The 18271-nt window shown below is 32.5% G+C and overlaps 1 protein-coding gene across 1 annotated transcript in view; it reads right to left on the bottom strand.

Annotated features, from left to right (window-relative positions):
* The window catches only part of PCDH15 (protocadherin-related 15), a 565802-nt gene that overhangs the window by 235892 nt on the left and 311639 nt on the right, over positions 1-18271 (bottom strand). The window contains exons 9-10 of the mRNA XM_004681080.1: positions 9516-9650; positions 7703-7852 (exon numbers count right to left, since the gene is read on the bottom strand). Of these exons, the coding sequence (XP_004681137.1) occupies positions 7703-7852; positions 9516-9650 (285 nt within the window). The remainder of the gene's footprint in view (positions 1-7702; positions 7853-9515; positions 9651-18271) is intronic.

Below are 18271 nucleotides of genomic sequence, written 5' to 3'. Positions count from 1 at the left end.
ATGAACAAGAAATATTTTCAAAGTAATTTCTACTCCACAACATAGCTAAGAGAAAAAACATCAGGAATTTTGTTAATTTAAAATATTTTTCCACACAAAAAAATTGTAATTGTGTAGCCTGGTGCGTGCCGTGAAATTAGGTAGCATGTTAGAAAAGGGATATAAGAGATAACACTGTATGAATTAAAGAGTTCTTAAACCTTACAAAACACATTTTAGAATTAGCCTCTTAATAAGCTGATTAAGAGGACATTCACTGAGAGAGTTAAATTTCAATTGATGTTTGTTGAACACCACTGTGTGTAAGTCATTATGTTGACTATATGTGGTTAGATTAAGCTCTGTCCATCTTAAATTTGCAGTTCAGTAGGGTAGGCAGACATATAAAAGTTAGTTTTAATGCAAGACATAATAAAATGTGTAGGAGATAGACTTGCTTTCTGAATATATAGAAGCATCAGGAAAAGAATTCTTAATTACTAGGCAACTAATGACATTATTAAAGAAACAACATTTGAACTGAGTATTAAGGGGAAAATATATAATGGAAGTTTTACCTAAAATGGAATAATATGGATCACATCTTAAAACCTGAGAGGCATTTACATCTCAGTCACATAGAACAGTGAAGATAGTTCATGTATAAAATGAATAAAATAAAAAAAGCATGTGATCTGAAAGTTGATTACATGGAGGTATGTAGCAGAAGATGAGACAAAAATACTTGAAATAGGGCCTCTCTGATGACACAGTGTTAAATCTCAGCATTATGAAGCTAACCACAGCCACTGCATGTGACAAAATCCCCAGCCAGGAAGCTGACCCACATGGTGCAGCAGATCTCCCCCATCTCACCCACTGCTCCCTGCAGCAGTGTATTTTAGTGATTCCATCTGTCCTTTTCCCCATGCTGTCTCTGGTGAATCCTCTCACACACTCCCCCCACCCCCCCATCCCCACACACACCTATGGTCTACATCCCAGCTTTACATGCATAAATAAATAAATCTTTTTAAAAATACTTGAAAAGGTACATAGATTAAAAGTTTGGAGCCTGGACTCTTGCTTGGGTAAGCACCAGCAGGCTGGGGATCTGTTCTGAACCATTTCTCAGAAGAATTCTTTGTAGCAGTGTGGTGCAGAATCTTCAGTAGAGGGCTGTCTAAAGAATCTGCTGTAGAGCTGTATTTATGGCTTACAGCTCTACACACAGGAAAGACATGATGACAGACAGGTGCATTTCATAAACGGAGTTTTCAGAAACTGGATAATCCTCTGGATGCAGGTAGGTGAAAAATGGGGAAAACAAGGATGATTCCAAAATTGCTGGTCTGAAATCCACATAACCAAAGATTAATTGACACATCACAATGTAGGGGCCTTGAAAATAAGATAGGATTTATGTTTGAGTGTGTATGGGTACTGTCTTTGTTTCTGTTTTAGATGAAATTTAATGTTACTTAATTTATCTGTGGATAAGCCCTGCTTATAGTACTTGTAAAATCAATATTTCCATGTCCAGTATATATCTATAATGCCATCTTGAAGTTCAAATCATAAGAGAACAATTAACTTTGGGAGATGGCTAGCCCTGGTGGTACAGTGGGTTAAAGTGTACCAAGAAAGACAGTGGCAGCTGCTTCAGTGTGAATTATATCCCTGGCCCTGGAGATGACACAGCACATCTCTCTGGACCCTCCCGCTGTTCCCTCAGCAGTGTACTTTGTCAATCTGCCTGTTCTGTTCCTCACTCTGTCTCTGATGAATCCTTTCACTGCCCCTGCACCTCTGGCCTGTATCCCAGTTCCATATGCATAAATGAATAAATTTTTACAAAAATGAATCAAAACTTGAAAGAAAAAAAAAAAAACTTGGGAGACATGAGACAAGCGATCACTGAAAACTTAGGAATAGATGAAATAGCAGAAAGCTACATTTTGATGTTTGTTAATATATTTTAAAATATTTTATTTATTGTGTAGAAAGCTAGGGTGGAGGCTAGTGGTGCAGGGGGTGATAGAATACACTACAAACAGAGTGGGGAGCAGAAGAACAGGTTTGGTGCAATCTGCTGCTTTCTAAAGGGAACAGTAGGCAAGAGAGGAAAGGTCTCCTTGCTTGCAGTAAGTGGTTTAGCACGCTGGACTGGGAATCAAACTTGTTTTTTGTGGAGATAATGCTGTGACGTAACTGCTAGACCACCAGAGAGGCCCTAGATGTTAATATTTAAACAGCTGAGAGGTTTATACACAGCCGAAAGTTTTATATAGATTAAGGATTGAGAAATGTTTTGAATTTGAAAACTAGAAACTCATTAGAATTATGAGTTCATATGGATTTGATATTGTGATGTGATAGCCAGATTCAACAACTCCATGTTCATAACCTAATGAAATATAAATATAAGTAACATTATTTAAATTTAAATTTTTCGATCATTACAACTGTCTGAATGCCAATATAGGTTTTGGCTTGATTGATAAATTTGGAGAATTGTGTCAATATGGTAATGTATCAAAGTAGAATGGAACATGAAGTATCTTCTGGAAGGAATGTTTAGATCAGAGAACATGGAGCATGTTATTGGCCCAAAGGAAAGAATCAGTAGGGAGAAATAGACTATCGTAATAATATAAAATGAAAAGTCAGAAAAACTCCTAGAGAACAGGTGAAGATGTTGAAACAAAATGGATTTTAAAATGTGAAGATATATAACAAAAGAAAATAAGAACTGAAGAATAAGAACATCAGAAAGAGTCAGGATGATTAAATATTCTATTACACTGGGATTCTGTCTTAATGAATTAAACATATTATTATTTATAAGTATAAAAATATTGCTAAATTTAAAGCAGTGCTTATAAAAATCAGCTGCATAAGAGTTGATTTGTTTTAGTAAGTAAAATCTGTCCAATTGGTGGCAAGATTATTTAAATAAAAGTATTTCAAGATGGACTCCAAGCATCAATATTTCTAAAATCTCCTTAGGTAGACTCATAATATTAAAACAGGATGAAAAACCATTTAGGAAAATCACAGAAGGTTAGGTACATAAGCTATAGAATATGAACTTTACCTACTGGGATTAAAATCTACATTTTCAAAGCATTATATCAAAATCTATGCTTTTACTATAGAATGATTGGTTTATCAACAAAGTTAGCTACATGTAAAATGAGACCTTACAAAATTAGAGCAGGACATTCATTAGTGTCGATTTGTAGCTTATCATTCATGACTACAAAAATGATATTTCATGCAGTATGAAGTATGCAAAACAGACAAATATAATTTTGACCATACTAATAACTCCCCACTTAATTTTAGATACACTAATAATCTGATTACATTTCAGTTCCAGTTAATGAAAGATGAACATGCTACTTTAGGACTGTATTCATTTAAACGTGGCCATATACTACATATCAGAATCATGTACTCATTTTTAAAATAAGGATAAGAATTATAAAGTCAGAAAACCAGTTTTTAGTTGAGAACTTTTAATAAGGATCTAGCCAAGTAAATCTTTACAACCAGCCTATTTATTCTTCGAAGGTGAAGGTAAGCTATCCAATAATAATAACTTTACAGAATCAAGTTATTAAATATATTCTTACATCAACCAGAGGTTCTCAAGACTATACTGAAAATAGTGAACTGAAAGTGATCTGATTATATACTTGAAAACATGTGATCAGTATTCTCTTTTCTGAACAGGGTTCATTGTCATTTTTGGTTTTTATTCTTTTACTCTTCTGAATTCAAGTTATTGGTCATAAAGTAAATTAACTGATCTTCCATTGGGTTGATGAGAATAGGTCAGCTGATACTGAGCAGTAGCGAGTGTAGTGGAATATCACATTATGTAATCCTTAAAAAGCATTTGAACATTACTGTTCTGTAGCATTTATTTAAAAAAATTTTTCTCAAAATAGGAAACATGCTCCTTTTATTTATTTAAACTGGGTGTGTCTTTTATAGTTACTCTACTCTTAACACAGGACAGGAATGACATTAAAAATATTAACTATAGGGCCTTCCCTGGTGGCGCAGCGGGTTAAAGCACAGCACTAAGAAACTTAAGCCACTCTGCATGAGTTCGATCCCCGCCTACCCTGGAAGAGATCCACATGGCCTGGCAGACCCCTCCTGACCCGCCTGCTGCTCCCCTCAGCAGTGTACTTCGTCATCTGCCTGTTCTGCTCCCCACTCTGTCTCTGGTAGGTCCTCTCACCCTCCTCATCTCTGGCCTGTACCCCAGTTCTGTATGAATAAATAAATAAATCTTTAGAAAAAAATATTAACTATATATAAAGTTTCACTTTGGGGCATTAAAAAATGTTAATAATAAGAGGTGTACAGATACAAACAATCTACCTTTATAAACTGAAAACTTCAGGGAAATGTGTAAAACGGTATATTTAAAGGCAGGCATGATCTGTTTTATAAATAGAGACATTAGGGAAATTAACTTTTTTGGTTTAAAATGCCAGAATCATGTTTTTGACCCCCCCAAACAAGTGTTTTTTGAGAAATTCTTCTATAACATAATTACTATCATTTCCTTAGTTATGTTTATTTTAGTTCCCTGCTGACTGGTTTTCTGTATAAACTAACTTTTCTTTTCTATTATGTCAGTATAATGATGAGAAGCAGGTCTAATTAAATAGGAACTTGGTAATAACTATCATTTCTTTATCTGTATAAACTATAATTTTTCTCCCTATGAAATAGTGCCTCAGTAAAGAAAAATATAGCTCTCTGGGTCCATCAATTGACTCAAACTGAAGACCAATAACATTTATACCTTGCTATTCATTATATCCATTTGTCTACAGATTTTCATTTCTTCATCCATAAGTAAGATTTATTAAACGTGTATTAAAATCTAGAATAATAGGCACTTAATAGATATCAGGGATGATGGATACTGTGATGCTATCGATACAGAAATACAGTTCTGCCCTAAAGACAAATGGATAAAAAATAGATTTCATTAATATGACAATAACCATAACCAAGATATGACAACCATAACCAATAAACTACTGTGACTATTTGAAATATTTTATCCCACTTCCACAGAGAATATTCATACATGAATACTTGAAGCCAAGCTAAAATGATGCCAATTTAAATATCACTCAGGAAAGTATATCTTAAATAAAATAGGGATAGGGTTAACATTTAATTAGTTATAATTTATATTACCAATTATATTATGTAAATATGGTAATGATACATAGTGAATAAATATTTACTGTGTGACTAATATATCTGTCATGTGCTGGCATTACAGAGACATGTAAGCAAGACAGTAGCTGATAGCTTGGGGATGCAATTTGTGTGGGACAAAAGAAAAAATATAAACAATTTCATATGGTCATAAATGCTTTGGCTGTGTGCACAGCCAAAGTAATAATAGTGTATGTGTGTACTGGGAGGCTATTCACTAAGCTGTTAAGAAGGACTACCCTGGTGGAACAAGGAGTTTAGTCTCAGCACCATCCCCAGCCACTGCAGCATCAGTTGGGTGCGGCTTCTCTTGTCTAGCCCTCTGCTACCTTCAGCAGTATGTTTTAGTCATCCTGCCTGTTCTGCCTACACTGTGTCTCTGATGAATCCTCTTACTTTCCTATACTCTGATCTGCACCTCAGCTCTTGTACGCACAAATAAATAAATCTTTACTAAAAGATTTTCAATGTGGTGTTACTTTGCTCTGGGTTGAAATTCCTGTAACCTTTAAAAATCTGTGGTAAGAAGAATGCTTCTGTGATAACAGAAAATAGTGCACAAAACAAATATTTGGGTGTTATCATGCCAAATATTTCTTCAGCAGTCTTTCACAGGGATCTGGACACAGGGCTGTATCACAAACTACTGTGAAATTGTTGGGTTGTAAAAGGAAAAATCACAGGATTACCTACTGAAACTACTAAGAAATGCTGTCCTAGCAGGAAAGAAAAATGAAGATATAATAAAATACTTAAAAAGGAAATATCTTAAGTTAGAATAAGTCATTCAAGAAAATGAAGAACAAGGCACATTCACATACAAGTTGTTCAGCACATATGAGGCAGGAGGGTATAGAGGGTCAAAATGATGCAAAACCCAAGGTGATGCCATTAATACATAAATATATTGTTTACTGTTTAGGACTGCTCACATTTTATTTTTAATTATTTTAGCATTTTTTGAATTGTCTTTACTATTAATGTTCACAATATTTCACTGTATTTGTGCAGGATGTGTAATTTATAGTATTCTCATAATAGCATGCAGATGGTGGACTTAATTATCTAATTAACAACAAAAGCTGTCGAAAAAATAATATATCTGCTGCAAAATGTACATATATGCACATGCACACACACACACACATAATACAGACTGCTTTTAAAATATCCTAAACTATGATCAAACGATGAAATGAGTAGATACAAATATATTTATTAGTATTTTATGTACGATGTAGCAGTAATATGAAGTTATTAGGTATTCTGAAAGCATAAAGAATCATGGTCTTTCTGGCCTATAAGAAACTTTATTTTTTTTTTGGGAATGATTCTCAGCTTAATCAGATTCTCAGCTTAGATCAGTAGTCTTTATGTTGCTGGGCACATGAAACCAATTGATTATTATTTTTTTTAAGATTTATTATCTTTATTTATGCATACAAGAACTGGGGTGTAGGCCAGAGGTGCAGAGGGTGAGAGAATTCTCCAGAGACAGAGTGGGGAGCAGAAAAGATGCATCTGCTAGAAGACACTGCTGAGGGGAGCAGCAGGCAAGACAAGAGAGGTCTGCTGTACATTAGATTAGCTCTCCAGCTGGGACCAAACTCAGACCAAAGTACCTGGGGATAACTTGATAGTGCTGGGACATTAACCCTTGTGCTACCAGGGACACACTTTTTTTTTTTTTGTTTTTAAACATTGATTACCTAAGTATTGCTCCTAGAACTTTAAATTCAGAAAGACAAATGAATCACAGTAATCTATATTTCTGAAGTGTATCCTAGAGCATTTTAACATATAGGCAGTCTGAGGTCAAACATTCCACAATTCCTAGATATCTTCAAAGAAGAATATTAACTTTTAAGATTCATACTTAGATCATTTACCCAGTATGCAAAAAAAATATATATTTTGAGATAGTTTGCAGCTCATTTGAATGTAGTTAATTATAGTTAATGGTAAATGATAAAACAAATCATAAGTTTTGCTTAGTTTCTGTTTTTCAAAGAATGACATTAATTTTCCTACTGAAATTGATTCCTGCTTATGTACAAATAACCAAAGTCTATTGGATTGCCTATCAATTTGTTAATGCACATTTGAATAATTATAAGAACTTTCAATTATTTCTAAAATTTTTCAAAACTATTTACATTTTATACTATATATGTAATACTCAAAGCTTCAGTATGTAAACTTTAGGACATTAAGACATTAATTATAATAAAGAAATTAAAAATTTTGTGTTTATACAATAGTTAATTTTGACTTAAAATGTATGTATTTTTGTTTTTATTTGAAAAGTAACCAGAAATTTATCGCCCTTTAAGGTAAATTATACTATACTTTAAATCTTAAATTCATTTTGATTACTTTATCAATTTATTAACTAATGCACTGTGAACTGCAGACAGAAGTATATTCTCATGCTCTTTCTATAAGCCCGTATTTTATGAATAGTTACCTGTATGACACTGTCCCCGGGACTCATGTCTGTATAAACATAGACATCATAGGATATTTCAGGAAAGGTTGGTGTGTTATCATTTGCATCCATCACCCGGATATTGACAATAACTGGCTCACTTTCTTGTACACCATCAAATGCTGTTATCTTTGAGGGCAGAAAAACACATTTAGTAGAAAAATCTTGCAAATATAAGCAGTACAGAATTCATCCTTACCATTAGACTCTCTATATGCAATTTTCATTATAAAAAATATGCTTGGGGCTCTCCCTGGTGGTGCAGCAGGTTAAAGCACCCCACTATGAAGCTCTTCAAAGCCATGGAAACACCAGTTCAATCCCTGGCCCCTCCTGGGAGCTGACCCACATGGCGTGGCACACCTGTCCTGACCCACCCAGTACTCCCCTCATCAGTGTATTTCAGTCTATCTGTCTGTTCTGCTCCCTACTTGGTCTGGTGAAACCTATCACAACCCCTACATTTCTGGACTGTACCCTAGTTCTGTAACTATAAAAAAAAATAAATCTTTAAAAAAATGCTAACATTTTTGTTTATAAAATTATAATAGCATATATAATCAAGTTTTTTTTATATTAAGAAGCAATTATGGAGGACTCAGTTTTATTTTTAATGTATTTAATTCCAAGTTATATTAGCAGACATGCAAAATATATTAGAAACTTGAAGGAGCTCAATAACATTGCTGATTCATAATTGCTGTTTAGCATTTAAAAAGCAAAATAGTCAAGTGTTCTACACTTTTACATAATTTTGTATACAATGCAGTAGTTGCCTTTACAATTACATGTTTTCTTAGTCAAGAAGGTTAGTGTCCACATATGCACAATATTTCATAAATGGCAACTTTTAAAGGACTCATTGACATTATTATAGAAATAACTTGATTAAATCATTAGCATTTTAGAAGGTCTGAGATAAATAATTAATACCATAATGCAGCTTCTTGTACCTTTCTATTTGCCCATAGATCCCTTGTTTATAAATAAAATCTAGTTCAGGAGTCTTGACAACAGTTACAACTATACTATACTTTCACTGTGCTCACTTCTTATTAGTCTTATCTGTTGCCTGTGTGTGTATGTGTGCAGGCATGTTACATATATATTTTTTATCTATCATCTATCACTGTATGTTTTTCCACCTCATGATGACAACTATTTATAAGCACTGCTTTAATAATCTTCCTTTTTTGAAATTTTTCTTGATTTCTATTTCTCAATGCAACTGACATTTTGAAACAGATACTTCTTTGCTCTGGACAGATGTTCTATGGATTGTAAGATATTTTGCAACATCCTTGATGTTCAACAGATTCCAGTAGCACTCCCTAATAGTAATGATAACCAAAAATGTCTCCAGATATTGAAGCATGTTGGGGAGGGTTGAAGGGATCATCACCTGTCCTAACCACTGGGTGATTCTTACTGCAAAATTTAAAATGCAATAACAATAATAAAATAAAATTCAGTGCCTTTTTTTTAAAAAACTTTGAGGACTATGTTATCTCAATATAAGGCTACACCATGGATTTATTGTAAAGAAGAAAATTCCCATTTTCTACTTTGCAATATGAAATTTCGTTTCCTTTTGTTGAGAATCATGGTAACATAACTATACAAACTTCTAAACATAAAAAAAGGAGAAATCATGTGACAGCTTTTTATTGCTGATATTTTCTATGGCATTATTTGAGAATATTTTTCCTCTGAAGTCATTGACTTTTGAGTTTTAAATAGACATCTTCTGTTACATACATATATGTATATATAATATATGTAATATCTTTACCGAAAAGGTGTAAGTTTGTTGTTCTTCCCTGTCCACTGGTTGAAGTAAGGTGAGGTAGCGAGTGATACCAGTCTGCGTGACTGTGAAAACTGACGTGTAATCATTCAGAAAGAGGTGAAGCTCTGGATCTTTTGTCTTAAAAGAAAAAAATAAAAGTCATTATTTAAAAGGTAGGATAAACAATACAGCTATCAGTCCATCATTGGCAAGTTAATTTTTCAAATGTATTATAAAATCATACATTACTAATTTTTAAGGAAAAAATAAGTTATATATTTATCTTAAAAGTATAAAAGGAGGATCCTCCCTGATGGCACAATGGATTAAAGCACAGCACTATGAATCTAGTCCTGTCAGCACAAGTTCGATTCCAGTTGGGGGATGGGGGTGACCCACATGGCACAGAAGACCACTCCTGTCTCCCTCGCTACTTGCCTCAGCAGTGTATTTCTTCCATCTACCTGTTCTGCTCCTCACTCTGTCTCTGGTGAATCCTCTTACAACCCCAGTTCTGTACGCATAAGTAAATTAAATATTTTTTTTTTTTAAAGCATATAAGGGTCCTCCCTGGTGGCGCAGTAGGTTAAAGCAGAGCACTAAGAAGCTAAAGCCACTTCAGCAAGAGTTCAATCCCCAGCATGCATGAGGTGATCCACATGTTGCTGCAGACCTCTCCAGACCCACCAGCTGCTCCCCTTAGCAGTGTACTTCTTCAGTCTGCCTGTTCTGTTCCCTGCTCTATCTCTGGTGAATTCTTTCACCACCCCTGTACCTCTGGCCTGTACCCCAGTTCTGAATGAATAAATCTTACAAAAAAATGATAAAATAGAAACATTAAATATATCCTAAGCAATTACTGATCCATTAATATCAATATTTTACAGAATTTTATTGAGCTTGAGAAATAAGACATACATGCAAAAATAGAAATTGAGCTCAGAATTTTTGCTGTTGGATTTATAAATGCTTATAGTAATAAACTGCACATATGCATATTACTGTTTATACTTTTTTTAGGATTTATTTAGATTCATTTATTTATGCATACAGAACTGGGGTACAGGCAAGAGGTGCAGGGGTAGTGAGAGCATTCACCAAAGACAGATTGGGGAAAAGAACTGGCAGACTGATGAAGAAGTACACTGCTTAGAGGAGCAGTGGACAAGGCAAGAGAGGTCTGCTGAGTCATGTGGGTCACCTCCTGAGAAGGGAATTAACTCATACTGAAGGAGTTGAGGCCAGCTTGCAGTGCTGCACTTCAACCTGTTGTCCCACCAGGGAAGGCCCCTGTTTACACCTTTAATGTAAAACAGAAACAAAATTGGTTATTTATAATTCACTATCTAAAAATATTATGTGTAAGTTTTCTTATTTAAATGCTATAATGATTATCCAAAAGGATACATATTTAATTATTTCATGTGGATAGATTAAAAATATATGAATTTACCATATGTCTGATAGAAGAGTCTATGAAAAAAAGTTATATACTTAAGAGAATAAATAATTATAAGATTTCAAAATATGTAATTAAGCATTGGAAATGCTTCAGCATTTTATTTATTACCTTACTTACCTTAAAGAAAGGCACAAATCTCTAAAATTCAGAATAAAAAAAACAAAGTGGGGAGACAAATTGGTGTCTGCAAGTGGAATGAGAGAGCAAATGGGGAGAATTCAAGTGGAATACTGAGAATGAACTATCAAGGAAGCTGTGAAAACAGCACAAGAGATTTTATGAGGTGGCCAGGTATATTAGAGCTATGGCAACTTTTGAGTATTAAAAATAGTATGGAGTAAAAATGTGACTTAATAAAGGTTACTTTTCTAATAAAGATTACTTTTCTACACCCAGTATCTCAGGCTCCAAGTATAATCTAGAATTGCTAAGGGTTAATTTGAAAGACAATGAACTTACATTTAAAAATTTCTTTTAAATACAATCAAGAAAATTAAAACACACTACTACATTGAAATGGAAATTTTTTGACCCACAAAATAATTGAATCTGCACATCCTTTTAAAGAGTCAATAAATATATGTTTTAAATATATTTCAAATGATCTCATTTGAACCTGATACAAGTTCTATGTTTGTGTTACATCATGGTAACTAGTATGCCCTTAATTTTTATAGAAGGCCAGTATGCTACATACATATTTCTTGAAGAAAAAAGAATGTAGATGAAAATTTTAGGAGATGTAAAAATGCCAACAGGGTCTACAATATTATTGTGAAACAGCACTTCAGTTGTTTTCTATCAAAGCCCTGACCTCAGTTACTCAGCCAGGATAAAGAGGGGTGTTTTGTTTAGTCACTATATTAGTTAATAAAAGCTCAACTATTTATTTGATTAAGAATATTATAAAATGCATTTAACTACCCATAACTTGCTCACATTTTCATCAAATGTGATCTTATTTTCTTATAATACAATCAACTATAATAAAATTGAACTATTATTTTTAAAGATCAAAAATGTTAGAATAATTTATTAATAAAAACCCAAAATAGTATGAGTGCCAAATTTTTAGTATTTATCCCTGATGTTAGCTAACCACTAAGTTTTTACTCTTCTTTTACTGTACAGCAATGGTACTATGCAGCTTTAATCATTAATTTACACAACTAGTTATGCTGGCTGAACAAATTTTACTATGTGTCTTGCTTATTTCATTACAACTCCTTCCTTCCCTTTGTTCAGTCCTTCAGCTATTCTCTAATACCTTTATATTTACTCCTCTCTTAATTCTTTGCTTCCACTCACCTGTGACCTCTGTTAAAACATATGTTGTATGTATTGATGCATATACTCACCAAATATTTTATGTCTTTTTTTTTTTTTTTTTTTTTTTTTTTTAGTTAACTATGTGTGATTAACTATGGTGGGTTGTAAACCAGTTTATGTATATGCATCTGTGGTTAACAATACAGTTGTTTGACCAGAAAAAGTCATCATCATCCAATATATGAAAAACATGGGATTTTCATAGTCAAATGTTTCCCATTCAGAGATGAAATAAAGGACTCCATAAGTATGCTCTCTCATATCTGATAACCAGAACATTAAAAATCTTTTGAAAATTTAATTTCCTCTACTTCTTGAGGGCTTACATAATAACCAGTTAAACTAAAACATTTCTAACAACTGTATATTATTTGTTTTATGTAAAAAAAATATAATATTATAGCTAACATTGTACATGGCAGATTGTAGCACCTTCATCTCTAATTAAAATACTGGCTTTAATAGTTAATGAATATTTAAAATAAAACATTTTTATATCTATATATACCCAAGGACATGCTGTTGGTAAATATCTGGATATTTCTTTAAGCACTCTACATTAAGTTGTCAGATCTGGGTATGTTCGTACATTTACCTCTTAAAGTTTAATATTTCAGATCTACTTGTAAAGATAACATTAGTTTCAGCCATGGTATATTATGAGTGCAAAGGGACAGATAATTCTCTGGATTAATATTTTAATAGGAGTAGAGTTTATATAGTCCTTCAGTCTCTAAAATGCATTTAAAATAAATATTCTCTTTATAAATCATTATGCACACAGTAGAATGTTTAACACATGTTTTTCTTTTCTAATATAGGAAATATTCACTTACTTTATACTACATTCAGTATATAACCAAAGTATGGATTTTTACTTCATTGAATTATGTATTATTTTCTAGGATGGAACTCTGATACCTGATTTCTGATACCTGTGTACCTCAAAACACAAAAATATAATATGGAAGTAAATGAATATATACTGTGAATGTAAATATATGAATGCAAAATTTTAAAATCCAATCATATTGAATATGAATTTAAATATGACAGTTTATTTGAAAACAGTACTGGATTTGAATAGTTATCAAAATATGATATCACACAAACACACACAAAAATATATGCATTTTCATGCATATGCACATAAACACAGAAAAGCATATGCATATATAAATGCACTTACTATGTATATACACTGATACATACATATAAATGCATGTAAATTATAATGCATATCTGGAAAATGAGAGAAATTTAGTCTCATCTGTCAATTTCAATTAGCTGACAGTAGTTTTCGGAGATACATTTTCAAAAGAGTTCAACCCTAAACTTGGAACTTTTCACAGTGAATGCACTGATGAACTATTGTTTTTCACAGACCAAAAAATATTTCACAACAGTATATAAAATATTTTAATAATTTGTTATTTTAAAAACATCAAAATTAAGTTCATATGCAGTTTGAACTCCAATTTTATGCCACTATATCAAATAATATGATGTAAGTATATTTAAAATGTGTTTTTACATATATTTAAACTAGTTATAGATCTCTTTGTAAATTATAATAAGTGATTGCCTACTTATTTTAGTGAAACAGAACAAGAAAATGTAAATAAATCACAGCAATACCATAAAAGAACAAACACAAAACAACACCTAGTACCTACAGGGACTCCACCAGGGGGAACCTATATGCAAATTAAACATAAGAAAAAATGTACATATAGTCACATTTATGTGGAATTAAGACTATACCAGCTTAAAAAGACACAAGTTTTTTCAGTTCACTCAAACTTTCCGAAAGTACATTGTTCTCTTAGAATTTTGCCACATCAACACATATATATGAAAGCATGAAAATATTCTTATTTTAACAGTACATTATATTAATATTCAAAGTTACTTTATTTTGAAGCAGTGACATTTTATACAAGGATGTGAACTGACATGGATTAAATGAATCATTATCTTTTTACAACTAAACACATGCCATGTTGACTGTTATCCCTATTATTTTTCAGTAACCAAAATATGATAATCAACTTTATTTTGCTCGCCACTGAAACCTGGTAATCTTGAATGACAACTAAAAACCCTGTGTATTACTCTAATTTAAAGCTATGAACTAATAGTACATAGAAAACATATGTGATTTAGCTAGATGGTTTATGGTGGTTGGGAGGTAGACAGGTATGCATGTAGATTGGTTGATAGATGATAGACAGCTATTTATCTACACAATTGGAACCTTACTTTAAATGTTTTTGTCACCTATTTTTTTCCAGTTTTATTATGACTTAGGATTCCTTCTAACGGAAAATCTGCACTGTTAAAAACACCATAATTCACCACTTCTTGTTAATATTTCTTAAAACTGGCTTACATTCCACTGAATTGAAGGAAGAAACACACATTGACTTGAGGATGAGTAGTTACAAATAAAATTCCCCTTTTGCATTTGTTTTCTAACATAGGTGTGCTACTGAAGCAATTCTGGAAAAACAACTCCTGTAGTGACAACTTCCTTTTGGATGTCTGATGATCAATCTCTGCATCTATTGGGACACTAAATGAGGTGCTATACTTCTGATTTCATTCTTAAACCTTGCTTACCTACCCTGATTAATATATTAACTCTGACTCAAAATTAGCAAGACTTTACCAGGTAGTAAAATTTGTACCTATAAAATAAAGTCTTGAAAATGTATTTCAATAAATAACAGAACATACTTTATCTTTTAAAAATAAAGAGTGAATGAAATGAAGGAAGAGATGATTTGGAAGATCACAGATTCATCTTTAAACAGTTTTTAATGAATTTACTACTTATTTAAAAATTATTGGAACACACTAAGTTATGGGTGTTCAGGATTTGAGAATTATCAAAATGTATGACCTATCTTTAAGGGATTTAAATTCAAAGAGGAAAAATGCACATACTACAAACTTGGAAGGTTAACATTAATAAAATGCACCTAAGAAAAAATATTCCACTGAATTTAGGGAATGAATAATCAGGAGAATTTTCTGGAATGTGACAAGTCTAGGCTGAATTCTAAATACTGAACAAAGGCCACTCAAGCCAGCCTGTGTAAGGGAAATGAAAACATTTAAATATAGATATAGCAAAATTAATTAGATAAGGATCAGCTTGACAAATGCAGGAAACTTCAAATGCAGAAAATGAAATTCATGTTAAAAGAAATATTCAAGTACAAAATAGCAGAAAGTCAATCTATATGAATGGAAATTTTCTTTAAGACGTCACCATGTTAAACAAAAATACGATATAATGTAAATTGAGTTTTGAAATACTCATTCTTGTGGCTGAGTAACATGGATTTAAATAAGAAAAAAATGAAAGCAAGGGGATGAGGAGATTATTCAAATAAACAAAAGAGGAAGGGAGCAGTGGGGAGCAGTGAGTCAAGGAACAGTCTGAAGACAGCACAGTAAGAACTCAAAGATTTCTTAGTTCCTGAGTCAAAAAAGTCAAAGAAGACTATTAGATTTCTTTATTATATAGTACAATGAATTATTACATCGACTCTTAAGGAATGGGTTTAAAGACAATATTTCACATAGCTTAAGAAGTTGAAATAATCTCTAATATTCTTTTTTATTTGAATTATGGTTTTATAGATACTATAAAAGTATTTTAGAATCTTTTTTCATTAAAGAATTAGACATGTTCACTTCAGGGGCACCTAATAGCAATCACTCACTCGATAATTTTAGGAAGAGTATAGGCAGATACTTATGTACTTTTTAATTACTTTACTTTTTTTTTTTTTTTACAAAATATGTAGGTGATTGAATAAAAATAATAAACTGGGGAACATGTGGCTCAGTGAGAAGTATTGTAAAATTTTTCTAACCAGCTTCAAAACAAACTGCCAATGATCGTAACATGTTACCCTACTGCTTAGAATTATCTGAGTATTAAATAAGTTCATGGTATTATGGATCACTAAATGTACAATTTCAGATAGTGTTTCCCGAAATTTTAGATACAGGATCACAAGCTTGCAATATCTTGAGTCTCACTGCCTTTTACAAAATATCTTAGAAAACAACTCTCACATTTTTAATTTTAAAGTGAGCAGCAATCCAGACAAAGAAGAACCTATACAAGAAAAGCATGAAGCTTACTATACAACTACTATACAACTATAATATACTAGATAATATAAATATAGAGAGAAAGTACAAAGAAATAAATGCTGTTATTAAGGGAAATCTACAACTTCACTTTTTAGAATTTAGTTTTTGCTAATCACAGTGTCCAAGTCTACTATAAGTTTCCAAATAGACAAAACACTGCTTACGGTATGATGATGCACTTAAATTAAAAAAAAACAAACAAAAAAAAAAAAAGTAAATGAAATCTACACTAAAAAATGTGTGGGACATGACTAGGCCTACATACTATATTAATTTAGCTTGGATACAGCTGATTAAACATCATAGATGTATTTTCTAACAAGGATTCACTAAACGAAGATTTTTTTAAATGTGTACAATGAAAACCATTCAGCCTCTGCATATCTTTAAATCCCTTGAACTGCACTGTGAAATTGTATACGCACATGGCTTTTCTAGAAAGCAAGCCAACACCGTTCATCAGCTAATACAGACTACAGTCAAAATAAATAAGATTTAGATGTGCTGTCTAGACTAGTTTTTAAAATCAAGGACTTTGTTTTTTGTGGATGTTGGCTCCAGGATGATCTCCACCATTTACTAACTCTGTAGTGATAGAATGACATTTAAATAACTCAATTTTCTTTTCTTCAGAATGGGAAATTGCAACTATTTGCTGTGAAATTTAAGGGGACTAATGCAATGTGAAGCATTTACTAATTGTCCTCAGGTACTAAGAATTCAGCTATTTTTAAAACATAAAATGCAAGAAAATGGAAGAAACTAGGAAGGGTTAAAAATAATGAGGTGAGAGGAGAAGAAAGCAGATGAGATATACAGAGTAAAAAAAAAGTATCTGGTGAAAACAAGTGGAATATACCATTTGTCATAGCCTCTGCTAAAAATGATAAAATTTTAACAGAAAGAACATGAAAAAATTATCAAATTGCCTGTTTCATTTACCAAACTGATGATAATGTTCAATATAACATCTTAGAGATTTCCTAGAGCCATGATATCATATTTTAGCAACATATGATTATACAAACATAATTAAAGTTTAACAAATTTTTAAGGTCGTGTGTTTAGTGTAGTGACTTTTCAAATGCTCTACAACTATATATGGCTAGTAGCTACTGTACTGGACAGTATAATTACAGGAATCTCCATTATCACAGAAAGTTCTGTCTGAAAGTGCTATGAATGAGGGATGCATTATTTAGTTGGACTTTTTAATGTAATATGGACAGAAATTAAATTCAAAATATATTTTAAAAGATACTTTGGGAAATATTATGATGTGCCACACAATCAAAGGAGCATCTTTAAGGCTGTATATAACTCCATGGCCTTGAAACCTAAAAGACATGAACTCATCAGAACTTATGTTTATGTATCTAGTCAGACTTCATTTTTGCGCACAGATAATAAGCTCTCTCTACACAGTGTAAGCAAACTTGGCTACAATGTCTACAGACTTGTTGCCACTTATGTAATATATGATATCAAGTCTCCAACTCTAGTCCTCCCTGGTCCTATCACCATCCTTCTGATTCCTGGAAGGACTCTTACTGGCATGGTATGGATTTTCTGTCAACTCTACACAGCAATTATTCTGGCTAAGGAGGTAAAACACTATGCCCAGCCTGGAACAACTCCCAATCAAGTAGGTGGTCTCAGAACCAGAGAAACAATGATGGGTGGAGTAGTGCAGTATTAATATCCATTGAGACACTGAAAGAAGTGAGAATTTTTTTTCTTAAATAATCTTATCAGAATGGCAAAGTCTCCTCAAATTATATTCAAGTGCTACCTT

This window comes from Condylura cristata, unplaced genomic scaffold, assembly GCF_000260355.1.
Source record: "Condylura cristata isolate star-nosed mole 26May11 unplaced genomic scaffold, ConCri1.0 scaffold00011, whole genome shotgun sequence".
Classification (NCBI taxonomy): Eukaryota; Metazoa; Chordata; class Mammalia; order Eulipotyphla; family Talpidae; genus Condylura; species Condylura cristata.
This window is presented reverse-complemented; position numbering and strand designations above follow the sequence as displayed.